This window comes from Calypte anna, chromosome 9 (genome assembly GCF_003957555.1).
Source record: "Calypte anna isolate BGI_N300 chromosome 9, bCalAnn1_v1.p, whole genome shotgun sequence".
In the NCBI taxonomy this organism is placed as follows: domain Eukaryota; kingdom Metazoa; phylum Chordata; class Aves; order Apodiformes; family Trochilidae; genus Calypte; species Calypte anna.
The window spans coordinates 21039388-21060227 of record NC_044255.1 but is presented as its reverse complement, the minus strand read 5'-3'; the positions used below and the strand labels follow the sequence as shown (position 1 = coordinate 21060227).

At 40.6% G+C, this 20840-nt stretch overlaps 1 protein-coding gene across 2 annotated transcripts; it reads left to right on the top strand.

The window, feature by feature from the left end:
• Window positions 1-2004: 2004 nt before the first annotated feature.
• SKIL (SKI like proto-oncogene) lies at window positions 2005-20516 on the top strand. Of its 2 annotated transcripts, none has more exons than XM_030456244.1 (7): window positions 2005-2219; window positions 2924-4883; window positions 9694-9791; window positions 11134-11372; window positions 11586-11827; window positions 12873-13097; window positions 15414-20514. In XM_030456244.1, exons 2-7 carry the CDS (start codon window positions 3777-3779, stop codon window positions 15573-15575), a joined length of 2073 nt encoding a protein of 690 aa, XP_030312104.1. In that variant the 5' UTR covers window positions 2005-2219; window positions 2924-3776; the 3' UTR covers window positions 15576-20514. The 2 variants fall into 2 exon arrangements, with proteins under 2 accessions (XP_030312104.1, XP_030312105.1); XM_030456245.1 differs by lacking the exon at window positions 2005-2219 and adding an exon at window positions 2407-2499 and having other exon boundaries at window positions 15414-20516.
• The last annotated feature ends 324 nt before the right edge of the window (window positions 20517-20840 follow it).

Sequence of the window (20840 nt, the reverse complement as noted above, 5' to 3'; positions counted from 1 at the left end):
AAGCCTTCCCTTCCTTCTCTGTTTTCTGTAGCCTGAAAAAGCAGAAGTTCTGTTTTTCTCTTTTTCAAGCAGCTGCAAGAAAGAGCACATTTAATTTCATTTATAGGTTCTGTCCAAAAATGAAGGCTTCTTTTTGGTACCCATTCATTTGTAGAAAAAGTTCTGCCTTGAGGGTGCTGCAGGCAACAGTAAAACTATGATCTTTGTGCTGACACATTCCACTGAATATAAAAATTGAGGTCATGGTCTATTTCAGTTTTACAGTTCCTTCATCTGTACCCAAATTCTTTAATAACAGAAAGGCCAAGGGGTTTTATTTAGGTTTTAAAAAATATAAACATTACTGTGTTTGTGATCACAGAATTATAGTTAAAATCCCAGGCACTGCTATTTTTACAGTTACTCTAAATTCTACTACGTAAACTGTCAAAAGTTTATGACTTTTCTACCACAAAGATTGCACTTAGCTGCTGTGCAAATGTTTGGAGTAGGATGGCTCCTATCTCCAGATGTGACCATTCAAGGTTAACATCAAGGGCAAAAGCTGTGACAATAAATAAAATCAATAATCCCAGATCACTCTTTCCCCGGCCACCGTCGGAAGAAAATGTTGTAGGTATTGCAACTGGTGGCAGGTTTTGAGAAAGAGTTTTCAGGTGTCTTGTGAAGCAGCTTTCCAGTCCTCCTCAAGGACCATCCATCAGTAAGCCCTGCCAGCCTGGAGGAGATCTGAGCACATCAGAGATGAGAAGTCAGGGATTAAAATACATCATTAAAAATGCACCTGGGCAGTGAGGTGGGTTTTGTTTGCTCCATGCTAATCCTTCTGGCGTGGAGTGAAGAGAGGAGATGGAAGGGAGCCCGCTCGCCATGGGCAGTGCTGGTGGTTGTGCAACTGCCCTGTTTTCACGTGCCATGTCCTCTGCTTTTATGCTCTTGCATCAAAACACGTAACTGTGCAGGATGAGAGCCAACAGCACTGTCCCTTAATCTCTCCTGAAGCTTTGTCTTTCCAAAGAAGGTGTCACCCACAAAGATTTAGGATCCTTGCAGAGGGAAGAAATCTGTAATACAGAAACCAGATGTACCAAGATGAAGCATTCCCGGGAGAGCATCTTCCAGCAACGAGCCTGAAGGGGGAGAAGCCCCTCATGTAAACCCCTCTTTGCACAGACGATGTTGGAGCCACTTCCCAGCCAGGCTTCATCTCCAACTTTGGCACCTTCTCCTCTGCTTCAGTCTCCTTGCTCCCAGTACCACGAGATGAACCCATGACAGGAGAGGTCTGTGAAAGCACTTTGGGGACAGGCACCATCCTGCTTCTCCTACATCTCCCCATCTTCCAGCAGTGGGGTCTCAGAGCAGAGCCCACCTCAGGTGGGGACAGTGACTGAGGAACCATCCCTGAGGGACAGTTACTTAGGGACATGGTTCAAGGGACCCTCACTAGGGGACAGTTACTTAAGGACATTACTCAAGGGACCCTCACTGAGGGGAAGGCACTAAAGGACAGCGATGGAGGCGCCTCAGGGAGCGGTACCCTTGACAGCTCTTTCAGCCTTCTCCCTCCTCTCCCGCCTCGGGTGCTGCCGGGTTCCCGCTGGGATTTTTCTCCCTTTTCTGCCATGGCTGCCCTCACCCCCCAGCTCCGCCTCCCCGGCCCCAGAGGCGCCGCCGCCTCTCCCGGCCCCTCAGGCCCTCTCGGGTTGTAGCGGCGGAGACGGCGGCGGGGCGAGTCTGGGTCAGGGCTGAGAGGAGACGGCAGGAGGACGAGCTCAAATAAAAAGTGTATTAAAAAAAATACAGATATATTTTTTTAAATTTATTTTATTTTCTCCTCTGGGTTTTCCACCTCCGTCCCCCCAGCCCTCCCTCCCCGTTCCTGCCGGCTGGGGCTGACGGAGGCTTCCCCGTCGCTGAGGCGGCGGCGGGCGGGGGAGGGGCGGCCGCTCCCGCCGCTGCCCCAGACAGTAGGCGGGGCTGCGGCGGCGGCGGCGGCTGCGGGAGAGGGAGGGGGGAGAGAAGGAGGAGGGAGAGGGCGGGCGCGCCGCCGGAGGGTTCGTGCCCGCGCTCCGCCGCCGCCGCCGTCGTCTCCGTGGCTGTCGCCGCCGCCGCCGCCGTCTCCGCAGTGAGGTCACGGAGGAGGGGGGGGGAGAGGGCGGTCCCTGTGCGGCGCCGGTTCCGCTCCCCGAAGGCTGCCGGAGCCCCCGCGGTGCCGGGTGAGCACCGCGGAGTTACCGGGAAGGAGGGGAAGGGGGGTGAGGGGGGGATTGTTGGGGGAACGGGCTCGGGTGGCCCCGCGGTGGGGGAGGGGCGGGAGTGCCTGAGGGGGATGGGCTGAGCCGGGGGGAGGGGCGCGACGGCCCCGGGGGGAGGGAGCGGCGGCGGCGGCGGTGTCGGAGACGGGGGGGGGGGGGGGGAAGGGGAGGCGGCGGGGAGCCTGAGGGGCGAGAGCGGAGGGTGCGGGGGTGAACCCTGCCAGGTGCCGGCGGGGCTGAGGTGAGTCACTGAGGGAAGGAGGGAGCGAGCGGCGGGATGCGGCGTTCCGGGCCCTTCCGGGAAAGGGCTGCGGGGTCAGGGGAACCGGTCACCGGGCGGAGGGGATGGCGAGCGGCCCCCCCCCCGCCTTTCTCCGCAGACCCTGCCGTTGCAGGGCGTGCAGCCGTGAGGGGGCCGCGCCGCCGCTGCCGCCCCCATCCCTCCCCCCTTAACCCCCCCCCTCCCCCCCGCCCGCGGCTCGGCGAATGCAGCGCTCCGGGAGCTGCCGGCGGCTGCTGCTGCTGCTTCACTCATCTGCCGGGGCTTGTCGTGGGCTCTCATGTCTCTCGGTAATTAACCGGGGGAAGGTATCCCTCCCGTGATAGCGAGCTTGCATTTTGCGATCGCGGTGCGATTGTGCGCTTTTTCTCTTTTTTTTCCGCAGATTATCCGGGCCAGAGCGGCAGAACTCGGTGTTAGCGCAAGCCATGCCTTTAGCTGGTGGCCTGGAGCTTCCCTGTATTGCTAATAACTCGGGCTGGGAAAATCCTGACACACGCCCGGTGACATCTGTGCAAAAGGTGACTCTCCAGGGACGTTGAGGTTTTTCTGGCCGGCGATCTAGGCTGGCCTTTAAATTTGGGGTTTTATTTGTGAACTGCCATAGTGACTCTCGACGATGGTGGTGAAATCGTGAAGTTGGCAGCACAATAGAAGCAAAGCCCGGAAGATTGTGTTTGATCTCCGGAGAACTGAAAGTGCTGAATAAAATTTTCAGGCAACTTCAAACTGCGTTTTTTTGGGACCGGTTGCGTTAAGATCAGCGTTCTACAAGCTGAGAACATTTTTCTATTTTAATATTTAAATAGAGACTTATTCGAAAAGACAGTATATTTTTTAAAGGAAAAAAAAATTATCAAGGATGGACACTCTTGCACCAGTGGATTGTTTTTTACCAGATCACTGTGTAAGACCACTGTGTGAAATAGTGGATAGGTTATGAAGAAAAGCCTTTTGTATGCATATTGCAGTGGGTTTTTTCTATGAGAAAATTGAACAAATACCTATAAAACTAAAGCAAAAAAACTGTTAAAATCTCTTTGTTAACAATTGTACGGTATTACATGCAAAATGGGTTGCAATTTTTACTGTTGGACACTGAAGAAGTGACATTTTGCCAAAAGGAGTGCAAAACTTGGTGTACCTGAGGTCATCAAGATCACTTGAAATTTTATTTTTTTTTTTCTGAACAAGATGCACATTCAAGACTTTAACTAATAAAGTTCTGGTGTTTAGCAATGGAAAGCCCGCAGATAAACTTCTCTCTAGGTCTAGTTTCAGACCAAAAAAGGAGCGGGATCCAAGAGGATGGGAGTCCTCCATTAAAAAAAGCAATGACGGAAATGCATGTAAATAGCAAAGTACGAGTTGTAATTAACAAATTGCCAACAATAAAGAAGGAAAACTTGGATGACTATGGCGAAACTCCCGTGGAGGCTGATGGGGAAACCGCCAAGCCAAACAGTGCTTCACTATCTGAGCCTTTGAGTTTAAATCCAGGTTTGAAACACACGTTGGCACAGTTCCACTTGAGCAGTCAGAGTTCTCTGGGTGGACCAGCAGCTTTTTCAGCTCGGTATTCCCAGGAGAGCATGTCACCTACTGTCTTCTTGCCTCTTCCATCGCCCCAGATACTTTCTGGTCCTCTGCTCATTCCTCCAGACAGCTCTACAGAACTCACCCAGACTTTGTTGGAGGGGGAATCCATCTCGTGCTTTAAAGTCGGAGGTGAAAAAAGACTTTGCCTGCCTCAAGTGTTGAATTCAGTTCTCCGAGACTTCTCCTTGCAGCAGATAAACACGGTGTGTGATGAGCTGTATATATATTGCTCGAGGTGCACTTCTGACCAGCTTCACATTCTGAAAGTTTTGGGTATTCTTCCGTTTAATGCTCCATCCTGTGGGCTGATTACCCTGACGGATGCTCAGAGACTATGCAATGCTTTACTACGTCCTCGCACTTTTCCACAAAATGGCAGTTTTCTCCCTGATAAGGACACCTTGGCCCAATTGAAGGAGACTGGCAGTGCCTTTGAAGTAGAGCATGAATGCCTGGGCAAGTGCCAGGGCTTGTTTGCACCTCAGTTCTATCTTGCACCAGATGACCCGTGTATCCAGTGCTTGGAGTGCTATGGGATGTTCTCACCCCAGACCTTTGTGATGCATTCGCACAGATCCCCAGACAAGAGGACCTGCCACTGGGGATTTGAATCAGCCAAGTGGCACTGCTACCTGCATATTAACCAAAAATACTTAGGAACGTCAGAGGAGCGGGAGCTGAAACATCTCTTGGAGGAGATGAAGGAGAAATTTAGTGAGAAAAATCAGAAAAGGACTCGGTCCAAAGTAAGTTCACCCACCCTCATACAACTCCCAAATCTTTCTGCTCACATGTATATACATGCTTTGGAAGCACATTGGCCTTTTGTAAATGGGAGTGCTTGTCAAGCAAATCAAGCCTAAGCTAAAATTGTGAGAGAGCTTCACCATGGAAATACATTTCTCATGAAAAGGTGTGGTAATTTCTTCTTTGGGCTGTACGTATCTTCATTTGAGCTGGTTTGGCTTTATTGTTTTTTACTCTTTTCTGCAGTCTGCAGTCTCTGGAAAATTCAGAGCTATTGTGAAAATTTTCATTCTCCTATTTGACCTTTGAATATGTTTTATGCGGTGTGTGTTGCAGCAGCTGAGCAAAGAAGAAAGGAGCTTGAAAGTCAAGTATTGCAAATTAATTCTTCAGTTGTTATTTTTTACTCCAGAACATAGATGTGTGGTATTTGGTGACCTGGCTTGCAAACCAGCCATCTCATGACTTTGCACGTCATGTAATGGTGCATTGACAAGTTGCTGTTTAGAAGCCCAAAGTCTGCTTGCTCAGCAGTAGCTTTCTGTTTAAACCAGTTGTATTAGAGAAATATGCCAAAAAGAAGGGGTTTTAAGCAGCCCAAGTAATGAGCTGTAGGCTGGTATCATGACAGTGGTTAATAATAGCTGTTGTATTTTTTCCTAAAATACTGCTGCAAGTCTGTGCTCTGGCTCAAAAATATGGAGCTTATTTTTCCCTTGGAGAGCTTATACTTTAAATAATTAGGCAAGCATCAGATAAATACAGAACATCATAGATGTTTCCATTTGTGGAATGTACAATTTTTGGGGAATAATTTAAAGAGTTGTTTGAATGGTTCCTGCTCCACTATGTCTCTCTTCAGTTCATGTGTTTGGTGTTTGATGGCTGCTGGTTTGATGTTATATCTGTTTTGCCTCTTTTGTGGTGGATTTCAAAATAGCAGCAAGAGCAGTCCAGATGGTTGAGCCCAAAAAGGGATGCTCTGAGCTGACACCTTTCAGCATAAACTTCTGAAAAGTTAGTATTGGAGGAAGGCTTACTGTAGTAATAGGTAACAGTTACAATTGTGCCAGCCTGCAGTAAGGGATTTTGGCAGGAAATATCCACAAAAGTCTTCACCATAGCAGGCTTCTCCAGGGTGGGTTAGTTGGAGATGCAGGTAGGCTCCTAGCAAGGAGACTTTTGCTTTTTTTTCTGATAAAGACTTTGTCCTTGCAGTGCCAGTGTAGGTAATAAAGTGTGGTGGGTGCATCAGTGGAAGTAGTCTTACATGTTTGTACCTGTACTGCTTCCCTTTTCACAGCAGCAGATTTCAGACCATGAGATTTTTAAGTTTCATATGGACAGATGGAAAAAAACCAAACAGCTGAAATTAGCAGTGACAGAAATTTGGACTGGACCAGTTGGTGCAAATGAAATACAAAAACTTTCATGAGTCTTCCATTGCAGACCTGTGTAGTTCTTTCTTACAGAAGAGCATATGGAATCAGTTTGAGAGAGAAACTGTGAAAACTTACACAAAGATAAAATTGTGAGAGAGAGTTCTTTTCTATGGCTCCTGGATATTCCTCTGGAAAGTACAAACCAGTAGAAGAGTTTAATAGGGGAGTGTTGGAGCACAGCTTCAGTTTCCTTGTCCTGGGGAAGCTTGGGCTGCTTCAGGCCATCTTCCTTATTATTTCTCTGGTGTGAGAGAGGTATGAGGTACACATGTACCATTTTCTTTAACTCCTAGGGAAATGTACTTGCAGAATGTTCCATTTGCTATTCTGTTCCCTTCTTACTACCTTTGCTGAGTCAGTCCTCAGAAGTGTGGTCACATCTTTGAGGTTATCTTGGAAGGCCCAGGGGGAACTCTCACCTTTGGATGGGTGTTTGTCCATCCAGTAATAATAAATTCTTAATTATTTCTGACAGTCTTTGGATCATCCTAGATCCTGTGTCTTGCCTTTCTCCTCAGCATTTCACTCTGAGCCCTGACTCACCACCTCACAGTGCAAGCAATGCCCTTGATTTTAGGTATTTTAAGAGCAGACAATGTAGGCCCTCACCTGCTGTACTCACAAGGTTAATTCCTTTCTGTTCTTTGTGCTAATAAGAAAGCTGTAAGCTATGTCTTTGCCACTGAGTTTGTAATTTCCCATTGAGTTCTAGACTGCAGGGTGGCATCTGCCTGCTCTTTACAGAACAGCTGTCACTGAGTCTCTGCTTATCTCTGTGCTGTCAGGTCCTCATTCCCTTTGACTTTGTGACAGTTTCTGATAATTGCTCTGCACTAGAACTGACCTCTGCTTCCCAAACTGATTCCTGGAGCTGGTCACCATGCCTAAGGAAAACACCTCTTCTGAGTAATTTTATAAACTGTCCACCTCTGCTAAAACTACTGGTTTAATGAAGAGGCTGTAACCACTACTGATCTGTGTATATTTTTTTTCCTTAAAAAACAGCTTTGTATGACTAGCTTTATAAGAAAAATAAGACAATCTCATGTAATCCTTTCCAACAGTTTAGGTAGAAGTCATTTAAGTAATATTACTTCTATATATTGCATATAAATAATTGTTGAAGAGCATCTAAATTAAACAGATTGCTAGGTAATGAAATACACACATTATATATATTAAAGGTAGATGCTTTACCCCTATTTTATGTACCTAGATGATGAAGTAGAAATCTGGTTACAGAAAAACAATGTTACTTTATGATTACATTTCATTTTCTTTCCTAAGTAAAAATTTGATGGCATGTTATGCAGTTGATTTGCAAAATCCACACTCTAGTGTGTGGACAGTTCAGTAGTGTTCCATTTGAAATAGCTGAGAATGTGAAAATCTGACTTGGGAACTTGAAGATACAAATTTCTTGATACATAATTTCACGTGTGAATATATAATGCTGTTAAAATGTGAGTCCTAAAAAAATGGAGAAGAGGTGATTCAGAAGTTAAAATTGGGATTATTTTGTACTAGCTGTAATGTAACTGGAAGAATTTATGCCTGTTACTTAAATGACTGGAATGATCTGAGTAAGTAGAAAAAACTTGATGAGTGTCAGGATGAGGCTGGGTTTTTTTGAGATTATTATTTAAAGGCTTGATTATGAATTTACTATCTATGTCCCCCTCCCTCCTTTCTATCTGTGTTGGAACTGATTTGAGGAATTGCAGGGGTGGAGTTAAATTTCAGTTTTTCTGCTAGAGCTGCATTTACTGAACCAGAAGTTTTGAGCAGAGTACTGTGAGTAGGATTTGGTCACTCGCCTGGTCAAGTGGCATTAGATTCTGAAGACCTTGGTGCAAGCCACAGGTTTGTACTTGGGTCCTCTCCCATGCCAAAGATGAAGTTTCTGAGACAGTTTATTTCAGGGTGTGTAAATATAAACTACTCTTACAATGTGTCTTGTACACAAGAAGTTGTGAAGATGCTAGAATGGTAGGTGAAGCTTTCATTACAGTAGAATTATATATATATTTCTTTAGCTATAGAGGCTTTTTCTTTTTTAATTAAGCAACTTGCCAAAGCTTCCAAGTCTGGCTGGAATGGTGTTCACTTTCTTTGTAGCATCCTGCATGGTGCTGTGCTTCAGCTACAACAGTGCTGGCAACACACCCAATGTTTTGTCTGCTGCTTGGGCAGTGTCAGTTCTTTCTCTGTTTTGTGCTGGACCCCTGCAGCAAACAAGCTGGGAGTGGGCAGAGAGCTGCTCTGTACTTTATAATGTCCTGTTCAGCAATAAAAACCAGGGTGGAAGGAGAAGAAAGGAGGGTTTGGCATCCAGGGTGGATGTTGTTTAGAAGCTGGCAGGGCATCAGTCTGCCTGTAGGAGGTGGTGAGTGGTATCTTTTGCTTTATGTGCTTTTTAAAATTATTATCTTCCCTTCACCTATCAAACTATCTTTATCTTGACCCAGGAGGTTTCTTGGGTTTTGTCCCCATGCCCTGGGGTTGGTGGTGAGGGAGTGGCTGTGTGGGTGCTTGGCTGCTGGCTGGGGTCAACCAGCCACACCTTACCCAAAAACCTGCTTCCCAAGGCTGTCTTAATGTGATGAAATTAAGAATAATTTTTTTAGCTATGGGTATTTTTTTAAATACATGAGACAACTTTCACTTGAAACTAATAGTCACTTTGCACTAAATTTCACTAGTAACTTTGACTCCAGAGTATTTTCAAAAACGTTTCTTGAGATAGACTAAAAAGTTGCTGTCCAGCTACAAAATGTACAGAATTTTTTCAAGATGATCTATACTGATGCACTTCAATTAATATTGTTTGTTAATGCAAGTGGAATGGAGCTGTCATGTAACACAGCAGCTTTGCCAACTTCTGTAGTAAAAATGGATGTCAAATGAAGAAAGTTCTGTCTCTGGAATACCAGTAATTGTTCCATTTTATTCACAGGTTTTACTCTGTGATAAAATATCCACTGGTGCTAACAGTGATGTGGATATTTTATAGCCAAAGGGTCTTCAGTCTTTTGGCAGTCCTAGTTTCTGCTTTCTGTTCTCCTCAACATTTTCAGCATACCCCTGGCAGAGTTCTGGAAGCTCAGCAGAGCTTTTGTCTAGGTGTGTTAAGTGAATTTCTTTTTATTATGTTGCTTCTTTGCCCATGCTGAGAAATAGGAGATGGAAGAAACTTCTGTGGCTTTTATCAGCCTGCAACTCTGCCAAAAGTGCTCCATTTTCCAGCACCCCAGTTTCTCTGGTGTGTATGTGTTTGTTAATTTATCAATTCCACTGAGGACCATTTATGAAAATGTAAATAACATTTACCTATCTTGCAGTTGCCAATTTATTTTCTTTTCTGTAGGCAGATTCACAACAGAGCCTGGAATTACCACAGTGGTACCCAGTAATAAAGCAAGAAGCAGAAAGTGATCCTCAGCCTCCCTCCTTTTTCCATCCCAGGTAACTCAGTTTCCTCTGCAGAACTCGTTTAAGTGTTGCATGTACAAGTATTTAAATACTTTTGGATATTTAAGGAGAATTTAAACTGAAAAAAATGTAATTGCAACCTGGTCTGTTATGAAAACTGTAAGGGATTGTGCAGAAATAATTAAGCTCTAACTTTTTATGGATTTCTTAGTGTAAATATTAATTAACTGCTGATGAGTGGTACAGGACTGAAGCTGTGATCTGTGAGTGTTCTTCCGTAGGCATTACAATTGCCATGTGCTGCCATTTTAAGAGTAGAAATGACTGAAGGTAATTTATAATTTTTAGTATTATACTATAATGCATACATGTGGAAAGCTGACAGGGCCTACCATGAGTGCAACTTGACTTCCTTTCAGAAAAGACTGGTAAAAGGTGTTTGAAGGCTTTCCTTTCACTGCTGTGAAATTGTGTCTTGGTTAGTTTTCTGGGTTTAGAAACCAACCTTAACATACTGCAAAGTTTGTCATCTGCATCAAGGAGGAAAACAGTTTGTCTGGAGGTACCTCTTACCCTCATCCCTGTGAGGGTGTGAATTTATGAACATGGGTGAGATGGGACCCAAGCAGCACAGGCACATCCAACTAGTTCCCACACAAACCTGTGAATGGTGGAACTTCTGTGATTGTCCCTCAGTTTGTTGGGTTTGATTGGTGCCCTTCAGAACCAGGAGAAAGGGAAGTGTTGCAAACAGAGATTGTGACATTGATTAACTTTGCACTGACCTCAAAACATCTGCCACTCTTTTCCCTCTGTACTGGACAAAAGCTGGGTGGCTTGGTTAGGGCAGTACAGAATGATCTTCCCAGGAGTTTAGGAGCTGTGAAAACCCAGATGGATTGGTCAGTATATGTGGGAAAGAAGGTCCAGCATTGATCTCAGACGTCCCCCAGCACTGTCAGTACACAGCTTTGCTAATTAAATAGTGATATGCTCATTCCCACTGCACTGATTGCTTCCCCTGCCCTCCACTGCTAAAGTGAGGATTATGAAAATGCTGGGGAGTCTGGATTCAGTGGCATTCTAATTTCACTCTTTATATTTAAATGAAGACTTCATATGATTTTCTGTATGATTTTTTAAGTCAGCCATGTCTGAAAAATCCTTGTGTTTGATAGCTTCTAAGCCTTATCTAGATAATCTGCTCAGTGAAGATTAAGTGGGTCATTAGGATTTCCTTTTGCATAGGAAAGATTTAAAAAGGACGTGCTTATCTTTCATTGAAAATGTTTGAAATCATGTTAAATTAAACCTACCAGTCATCATTTACTATGCCTTACCTTTCATTCTTAGTTATATTGTTCTTCTGTTTCAGTTACTACCTTTATATGTGTGATAAAGTGGTTGCCCCAAATGTGTCTCTTGCATCACAATATAAGGATATCACAAAAACAACAGTTAAAGCCTCAGAAGTTATTAAATCTTCACCTGGACAGTCAGAGAAAAAGCTCAGTAGTGGAAAGCACAAAAAAGCAGCCTCTTATCCAGAGCTTTCTCTTGAAGAACAGGAAAAAATTGACTTGAAAACTGGTGTGGAGCAGCATAAACATTTAGGTGAGTAAGGAAAATTAATGATGAAGTCATTTCAGTGTTTTCACCATACAATTTTGGGAAGTTCAACACCATGCTAGTGTTTTGCGGTGTCACTTCAGTTTCCAAAGATTCTCTTGGCATTTTTTTGCATTTTTTTCGCACTGGGTGTTTGATTTTCTGTGATTTCCTTTGATTTTCTGTGATTATTATGCTGTGTTCTTCTTTCCTCCATAGATCTACCTGTGTCAACTCGTCCTGCAAGAGGTGGAAAATCTGAACGTATTTCTTCCAGAATCACTAGAGACTCTAGCCATGTTGAAGTGGGTAATGATGTGAGAACCCTATCCCCTACTCTCATGAAAGACATCAGTTGTGAAGATGACAAGGGAAGGATCATGGAAGAAGTAATGAAAACCTACATAAAACAGCAGGAAAAGCTAAATACTATTTTGCGGAGGAAACAGCAACTTCAAATGGTACCGTGCCAGTCTGCCTGCATTTCACTTTTGTCATCAGAAAGCTGATGTTAGCTTGTTGGTTCTGGAATCAGTATGATTTCAGATATCCAAATACTCATCTAGAAACACAGATAATGTGCCTCCCAGCTTGAATCCAGGCATCAAATCTTCAATATCCCTTAGGCTCAGTAGATTCGAGTCCACTTGGTGTCTTTTCAGTTTGCAGCTACTGTGTTCAGGCAGCTCCTTTTATTTTATCCAAATGAAAATTACTTCTTTCACTTTAAAATGTTTCTTTAACATTTTGCCATCGTAGTTTCAGTCCTCCAAAAAGTCTTAGTTTTCAGGATTTTAAAGATGTAATCAGTATTGTAGGAATCATCACTTCCCTGAATAAAAAAAAAAGCAAATCAAAACAACCTTCCTGTTTCTATGTGATAAGACCTTATTTTTGAGGGAAGTTTTATTACTCTCTTTTTAGTAATGTCTGACATTAGAAGCTCATGTTCACTTTTGATTTTGCCTCGTTTATGTTTTGCTTTAAGATAAATACTGTCTTTAATTCTTACATTCATAGATCAGACCTAATTTTCTATTTTTTTTATTTACTGTTAAGCTTGGATAGGGCCCCACCTGGTACTTTTAAGTTGTTCTTCTTTTGGTGGTAAAGGTTGTAGGTGACTTTAAAAAAATTAAGACTTTAAAAAAATATTAAAATAATAGTGCAAAAAGAAATTCTGTTTTCTGGTAATACACTTCTTTCATCTTCAAAGTATACTGTGGTAAATCAGTGCTGCTGCTTTTTGAGGTTCACTGCTGGACGTTTTGAATCTGATTCTGGAAGCTCTGTATACCTGAAAGTATAAATAATTTCTGTCTATTGAAATACTTGCTACAGAATTCAAGGCTATCATTGATAAGTAGATAAATACTGCTACCAGACTACCATTATGAGTAGATAAATGTGCTCTTTTTGGTCTGTTTCCAGATATGTATTTAAATTCAGTTTTTTACTTTCCTGGTCTTAGAGTGTGGTATTTGTGATCCTGATTTTTCTTTACAGGAAGTGGAAATGCTAAGCAGCTCTAAAGTTATGAAGGAGTTAACTGAAGAGCAGCAGAATTTACAAAAGGAACTTGAATGTTTGCAAACAGAGCACGCTCAAAGAATGGAAGAGTTTTATTTTGAGCAGAGAGACTTGGAGAAGAAACTGGACCAAGTGATGAAGCAGAAGTGTAGCTGTGACTCCACTTTAGAAAAAGATAAAGAAGCTGAATATGCAGCACAGGTGAGAAAGAAATGTTTGTTTCAAACCAAGCTGTATTCACCTTTTAGGAAATGGTGAAGCTCTTGCTCATCCACCTGAAGGCTTCATCTTTTCCATGTGTTCTGATACCACAGACTAATACCAAAACAGGTCACAGTGACAGCAGTTTATTTTTCCCTGTCCCTTGGCTGAAACTGAGATAGAACAAATCTTACAGAAACACTTCACCTGTCAAGTGTTAGTTGCATAAATAAGCTATTAATATTTGTCTTCCTTCTACATTAAAAAAAAAATAAATCCAAACCTCTCAACCACCTTTTTGCCTGGGTAGTTGCAAACCTTGCTGCTTTCTCTGTTCCTTGGTGATAGAATCTTCTGCACTATATCATGAGCCACCTTCTATCAAAGCATTTGGTCAAGAGTTCTCTTGGAAGTAAAAACCATATTTTTGTCTTCCATCTCTGCCTCTGGAGTTCATATGTCAAAACCTATGGAGATATTTTTTGTTTCTTTTTCCTTGCTTCAGCATTTCTTAACTTCATGCTGGAGGTTATTCCAATGGGAAAAATCAAGTTAATACCAAAAGAGCCTTGGAATGCTCCTTTTCAAAATCAAGTGCAGCTACTCTTAAATGTGCACTGATGTATTTTGTACTGTCACAGAAAACTAGTCTCCACAGGTTTTTTTTTTAAGTAAACAAAAGCTGAAACTTAAGCTTGGTAAAACTTTGTGGTCATTTGATCATAGCTGTGTGTATTTCCTGTTCTCACTGTCTGAAACTTAAGAAACAGGCAGTACTTGAGAGACTGGTTTTGGTATTTTTGGGGAGTAGGGCAGAGATGAGCATCATAAATCTTTCTCATGAATGTAATTTCATGACAATCCCACTCCACAGATTCCTAGTCTTTGCTGCCAGAAATAATCCTCTGACTAAGGCCTGATTTACTAAACATCTGGTACAAGCCCTATTACTGCAAGTAACATCATGTTCTAATTTATGAAGATAATCATGGATAGCATTTTATATGGCTGGTGTAGCTTCCTGCCTTTAGAGGGTAAAGCCCACAGATTGTTCCCCAAGGAGACTGGCTTTGATTTCTTTTGAAGTTAGACTTTGAAAACTTAAATACATTCCTTGCATGAAAGTTTCCTCTGTTATTACCTGTGTGGTAGAGCTATATGTACATACATAGACAACATATAATTTGAACCTTTTTCTCCATTTATCACATATTAGGATAGATTTTGGACCCTAGGTTCCAAGCAGTTATCAGAAGTCCCCAAGTAATCAGGTAGCTTCCCCAAGCTGTATATACAGCATTTAACAAAAGCCTTAATGTGATGTCTTTCTTGAAGCAGTTACCCAGGCTGCCCTTTCTCTCCAAGAACTGTGAACTGGGAGCAACCCTCTTAGTACATGAAATATAATGAATTATTTGGGATTTGGAACCTGCTTCAATGTCTGTTCTTCTTTCTAGGCCTGCCTGAAGATGCACTAAGTGCCTTCTCCCCCTTTCTGACTTACTTATAAGGTGTCTAGTTTAATTCTTACTTTACCCTGTCAGTCACAATAGGGCAGTATAAGCAGTACTGAAACCTTTCCTTAGAGCTGGAAATCAAAAGGTGCTCATGTAGCACATGCTGTAACATGCAGGCAGTGGCATTATTGCACTGCACCAGTTCACTTAATTGAAGTAATGGAGTCAGAAGACTTGCATTAATTTGCAAGCAAAATAGTGGTGTCTGAGAGCCACTTAAATGTTACTGATTATACTAAGAACCGTGTAAATATTTCTTAATCTACTCAAATAAGTGGAGATGGTCCATTAAATGTGGTGTTTCTCTAAAATGAGCACAGCAATTCCTTTACCCATCTGGTTTTACAGCAGCTGGTGAACACCAGTGATCCTGGATATTCCTGTTTCTTCCATTCCCATGAACTGCCTTCCTTATTTTCCATGAGATGTATGCATAGGGATGATTTAGGTGAGATAAACACATATCATAAAATGAAGATGGATTTTAAAAAATTTTTGAGGTCTTTTTCTAAGAAATAACCCTTTAAATACATTGTATAGAAGATAACTCTTCCCTATTTTAACTGCTGGTGTATACAGAGAACCGTTTTGACAGTAACTTTCATTGACTTTGATGTCATTTGCTAATGGTGTAGTAGGTAACTGCATAATTCTTGGTAACTGCAGAAGATGAGCTGATAAATACTGCTGAGCAGAAATATTTTCATCTGAGACACACGGTGGTCATCAGTGGTGTCTTGCATAGTTGATATTTACAAATAAACTTGCTACAACTTGCTCTCTCCTCTCTGATTTACAGCTGGCAGAACTGAGGCAGAGATTGGATCACGCAGAGGCAGATAGACAAGAGCTTCAAGATGAACTGAGACAAGAACGGGAGGCAAGGGAAAAGTTAGAGATGATGATAAAGGAATTGAAGCTACAGATCTTGAAATCTTCAAAAAATGGAAAAGGAAAATAGAAATTGGAAGAGGAAGCATGACTGTGTCCTTCAAACAGGGTGTTTTGGTTTTTAATGAATGGTGAGCTTCTGTGTGATTAAAAAAAAAGGTATTACCCACAGATTTCTATTTCCCAGACAAGGCTAGATGAAGAAATACATATATATACATAAATAGAGATAGGTAGGTATTAATTTTTAGATTTTCCTAACCAACGAAAATCTGGATTTATTTGTACTGGTGTTTTTCTCAAACAACGAAAAATATGAAACTGTTGATTTAGAGTGACCAGTTTCTGTCTATTTCTAATCCAGTCTTGATGACTCTATGCCTTTTGACACTGTCTGATAAAATATATGTGGTGATCTTTATTTTGATATCAATTGCACATCCAGTTGTAAAAGTACACTAAAAACATTCTGAATTTTTCAAGGACAAAAATAGTTTGGGTTTCAGTGAGAATTATGTGTTCTTGAACTGGGGAAAGTAAAGGCAGCTTTTCATCTGTATGGTAATGCTCAAAATTGACACAATAATAGATGTTTGATCATCTAAAGTGATTTACCAGTGTAAGTTTTCCCATAATTTCATTGTGTGAAGTCAAGCTGATCTTTTCAGTATTTTCTATCTGACAACTCGTCGTCAATCTGAAGAGTTTTCGAGCCAGCATTTGCTTGCTATGCTGGAAATAAAAACCAGCAGGGTTTTTCTGTAAATTAAAATATTACAATTACAAGGGAATATTTAGAAATTAAAAATTCACACATTTTCTGTTGTTGTCTTCTATATGGTAGGTATGAAAGTAACATTAACAAAAGGCTTAAGGGTGGGGCTTTTCCCTCTAGAAACTGAGAAAGCTTGACTTTAACTGTTTTTCAGATAGTAATGCTTTCAAGAAAGATATTATTTATTTAAAAATATGTATTAATCTCTTTAGTACCCTAAGCCTCCACACTCTAAGCTTCTTGCCAAGTTGTAGATTTTTTCATTACATAGAACAGGCCTTAATTGACATTCTGGTAATAGCATAAAGATTAAAATTCTGAGATATGGCACTTTGAAAATCATTTTAATAGTCTCTGTATTTGAATGGCATGGTAATGTTACCATGGATTAAGAAATACAGCATGTTTGTTAAGCTATAACATCTGAAAATGTGTAATTGTACAGGATTACTGTTTTATGTATATATAATGTTTGAGTACTTCAGAAGTCTGTTTCCTAGTGGGTTAAAAGCATGACTACAAAGTTGGATGAAGAAATACCTTTTGTGCACTTCTCTCCAAAAAGTTTGGTACAGCTGACAGGTGTTAGCTGGTTATGTCAGTGACCAGGAATATTTTAATAGTATTTCACTCTGTACTTTTAACTTGTGCTTTAGCTTCTGGTTTTGAGGTGCCTAGGTTTATAATTTTCTTAGCAATTCAGTTAATTCTGGATGAAGCCACTAGTAAAAGTATACAGATTTTTTTCTTCTTTTTTTTCCTGAACTGGTTAAAATGAAAACTGAGTTGTTTTTTTTTTTTTTTTCTCTTCTGGTGATATAACAGGACTGAGTATCACAGAGAAAGATAAAATTGCACATATCTTTAAACTGAATGAGAAATGAGGTGGTAAATTAAATGTCATGGAATCATAGGATGATTCCTTTCTAGCTGTGTATAGTTTTGTTTATGGACTCTCTGTCGTATTTACACTGACGATTAAAGCAGTTGAGATGGAAAAATACTAAACCATTTTTCTTGTCAGTGTTGATCAGAAAAGAGGACCCAGATTACATTTTCCCCTTCCTCACCTCCATCACCAAATCATTGCTTTAAAGAAAAAAAGCCTGATTTTGCAGCATAGTGGTGGTTTGACAGGAAAGGTGTTGAGTATAAATGATGCTGGTTGTGTATGTGCCACTTGCTTTAAAAACACAACGTTTGATGGAACAAGCACCAGAAGCTTGGCTAGAGGGAGAGCAGGCAGGAATGGTGATTATTAGGGAATGGAGCTTGATGTAGTCCAACTTGATTGGCAGAATACATGGGATAAGCTAGAGGGGCAAGTAGGAAAGCCTTGGGAAGCTGAAAAGTGTCATTGGGGTATTACCAAATACCAGAAGATGGCATTTCTAGTGGCTTTTCAGCATCAGTGTCTTGAACCCAACTTGCTGGGTTGCCAGTGTAGATAAGGCCATGCAGGCTCATTTCATACAGCTGCAGTAACTCATTGACCACAGTATTTATAGCTTAGCTCTTGAATGTATAGAATCCTCCTGGGATTATTATTATTAGATTAGAATACTGCATATTCAGTTTTCCTTCAGGTCTTGTCTATATTATGTGACTTCTGCTCAAATTCCCCCTTTTGCTGCCAGGTGGTCCTCAGCAGTGGGAGCACTGGGATAGCCATCCCTCCACCATCCATCCCTGCTGGATTATGCTGCAGACTACTGAAATGCTGGTGGCCATAGTCTGTACTAAGGTTTTCACTGTTGCAAGTACTCAAGCAGCTCTATTAAGTTGCAGCAATTCCAGCTGCAGATAAGGCCTCCTAATAGTTTTAAAACATCTGGCTTAAAAAAAAAAGCTAATGGAACGTTTATTAAAATAACCCTAAAATTAGCTTTGTAAATATTCCATTTAGTTAACCTAAGGTTAGGATGTGTTTTAAACTATTGTAATCCTCTTAAAATTACTAAATATTACTTTCAGGCTCTTTACATGACATATAATAATTTTCATACGTGTACACTTAATTTGATACTGATTTTAAGTAATAATGTATACATAAATGTGCCATAGATTTTGTGTGCTCACAGTCTTGGAAAGATAGTTTTTTAGTAAATTGTAAATAGTGCTGTACTAAGTTCTAGAACAAATATATGTTGACCTTTTTTTCACTACCTTATGCTAGTTGTACTGAATGGTTTCTTTTACTGCCTGGAACAGGAACTTGGAATGCACACTTGAGGACCCTCACTTAAGTGCACACTTGATGATAGAAACTGTCTCTGTCTTTAGGTTCTCTTAGTCACAGCATGCTCATTTGATGTATTATTATTTGTTTTGCCTTCAGTTACTACTTGCTGATCTTTGAGGCAGGAAGTTGTTTTCCCAGATAGTTGTGACATGAAACCTGTAGGAAAAAGAAATCCTAAAATTCTCTCTAATATTGAAAATTGCATTATTAAGCACCTAGACCAAGATCAAAGTTGCCTAGTGCACCTTTTGGGACAAAATAAGTAGGTATCAAGGTGAATATCTAGTTTGCTCCTATACTTTTGTAAAAGAGAACTTTCACCTGCTTCGTATACTTTAATCAGCAGGAAAATAGAAGAGCTTAGAGAGTAAAACTCTTGTAATTTTGGCAGTCTGAAAGCACCCTTGTTGGTGATGTAGCCAGGCATCCCTAGACGAAAGAGATTTTTATCTAAATCTCCAAACTTGTCTGTGTTCTAGTTTTTGTAAAGCTGATCATTTGATTTGAGTATTTAGATAAATGTAGTTATGTTTTACGTTCTTAAACTAATTTTATTCTATATTTAATATATTGATAGCATAGGTGTGAAATCATTTGTATATAGTAAAGGCATAATGCAATTAGTGAAGTAGGAAAAATTGACTGGGAGCATAAAGCTACTGATGGCCTAAAAAATTAAGGTTTGGCCCATATTTTAGAAGTCACAATGTTTTATTCATACATTCTTGTTTTATATTGGGGGAGGGGATAGCTAGAATGTGTTATGAAAATTTTGGAAAACTTTCCTAGCATTAGTTGTGAAGCTGGCCTTGAAATGCTGTCAGGCCCAGCTCCCTAGAATTCACTTGTTTGTAGAGTATATATTTTGATTGTCAGTAAAGATAACAACTTTGTATTTTTTCTGCACTTAATTCATGTAATTAATCCACACAGCAGAGTTTTATATAACACGATGGAAGTCGACAAACAAGATAATTACCCTTACCTGTTAATCTGTGCTTGCAGTATTGCAGTAATTTTATTTAAGCTGTCAATAGTAAGCAGCAGAAAGCTGCAAATTGCAATTTTCTTTTTGTAGTGTGAGTACTCATCAGTTTTCATTACAGAAAGCTTGTAGAATTTTTTTATTTGTTGCATATTTCTATTTCAAAAAGACTTTTTTTTAGCTTTTGTTAGAGCAGTTGTTGCTTACATATTGCACAATGATTTTATAGTGTATCCATTGATTGGAAAATTGTTTGGGTTTTTTTTTTTTTCAGGGTTAGTGGTTCAGTTGAAAAATGAGTTTTAAGCACTTCATCAAGCACAGCAAACAAATGGTGTAAAATTTTGCTATTTGAAAATTAATTAAATGTACCAATATCAACTGAAATTTTTCTCTTCAAATATAGATACCTCACTTAAAGGAAAGCACAGCTGTACTGTATTGAAACTAATTCTAGGAAATAATAAAAAGTTGGTCTAAAATATTTTGTTGCCATTATGTTGCTTTCTGTGATTGACCAAATCCATTTTTGTGTTTTCATACTCACTCTCAGAAGTATTTATTGATGTTGACATGCCAGTATAATTATCTCCAATTACAGAAAGTAGCTGCAAAACAACAGTCTGTGTTAGCTCAAGGCAACAGGTTGAATGACTATTCTGAAACCATAGTAAAAGCCTGTGAAAAATGATCAGTGCATTCAACAGTTTTTAATACTTTGCCAATGATGTACAGTCTTATTGTTAGAGTTGCTGTGGTTGCATTACATGACACACAAAACTGTCCTCTACCTCACGTGAGATTTAACAGATATTTTATATGGTTTTAGTAAACAAGAGGCATTTATCTGGTCACTTAGTTTACAAATTTTGAATTATATTTATTGAAACATGACATACTGTGCTCTTAGCTTATACCTCAATTGTATTTTGTGCAGTTATCCATTTTCATGCCTTGTAAATACCTGTATAGCTTGTGGATTCAAAAACAAATAAAGAACTGCAATGTCAGAACACTTGTTTTTGTAATATTTTTGAACACTGACTTCTAAACTTGACCTTTTTGGAAGGTGTTTAGCAAGAGGGCTTTTCTAAGAAGGAAAGAGTCTTCCTTGCTTTGGCTATAGTAAAATAAAACCTGGTTACACTGAAACTCCTACTGCTGTTAAGAGCCATGCCTCACAGTGAGTCCAGCTTCTAAAGCTCCATAAATTTGTTATTGACACCAAGATTTCTCTGTATCTTGACCTAAAGTTGGTGTTTACATCTAAATACAACAGCTTGTGTATCTGGCATGTGCTCTGGTGCACAACTTTTGTTACTATTTGACTACT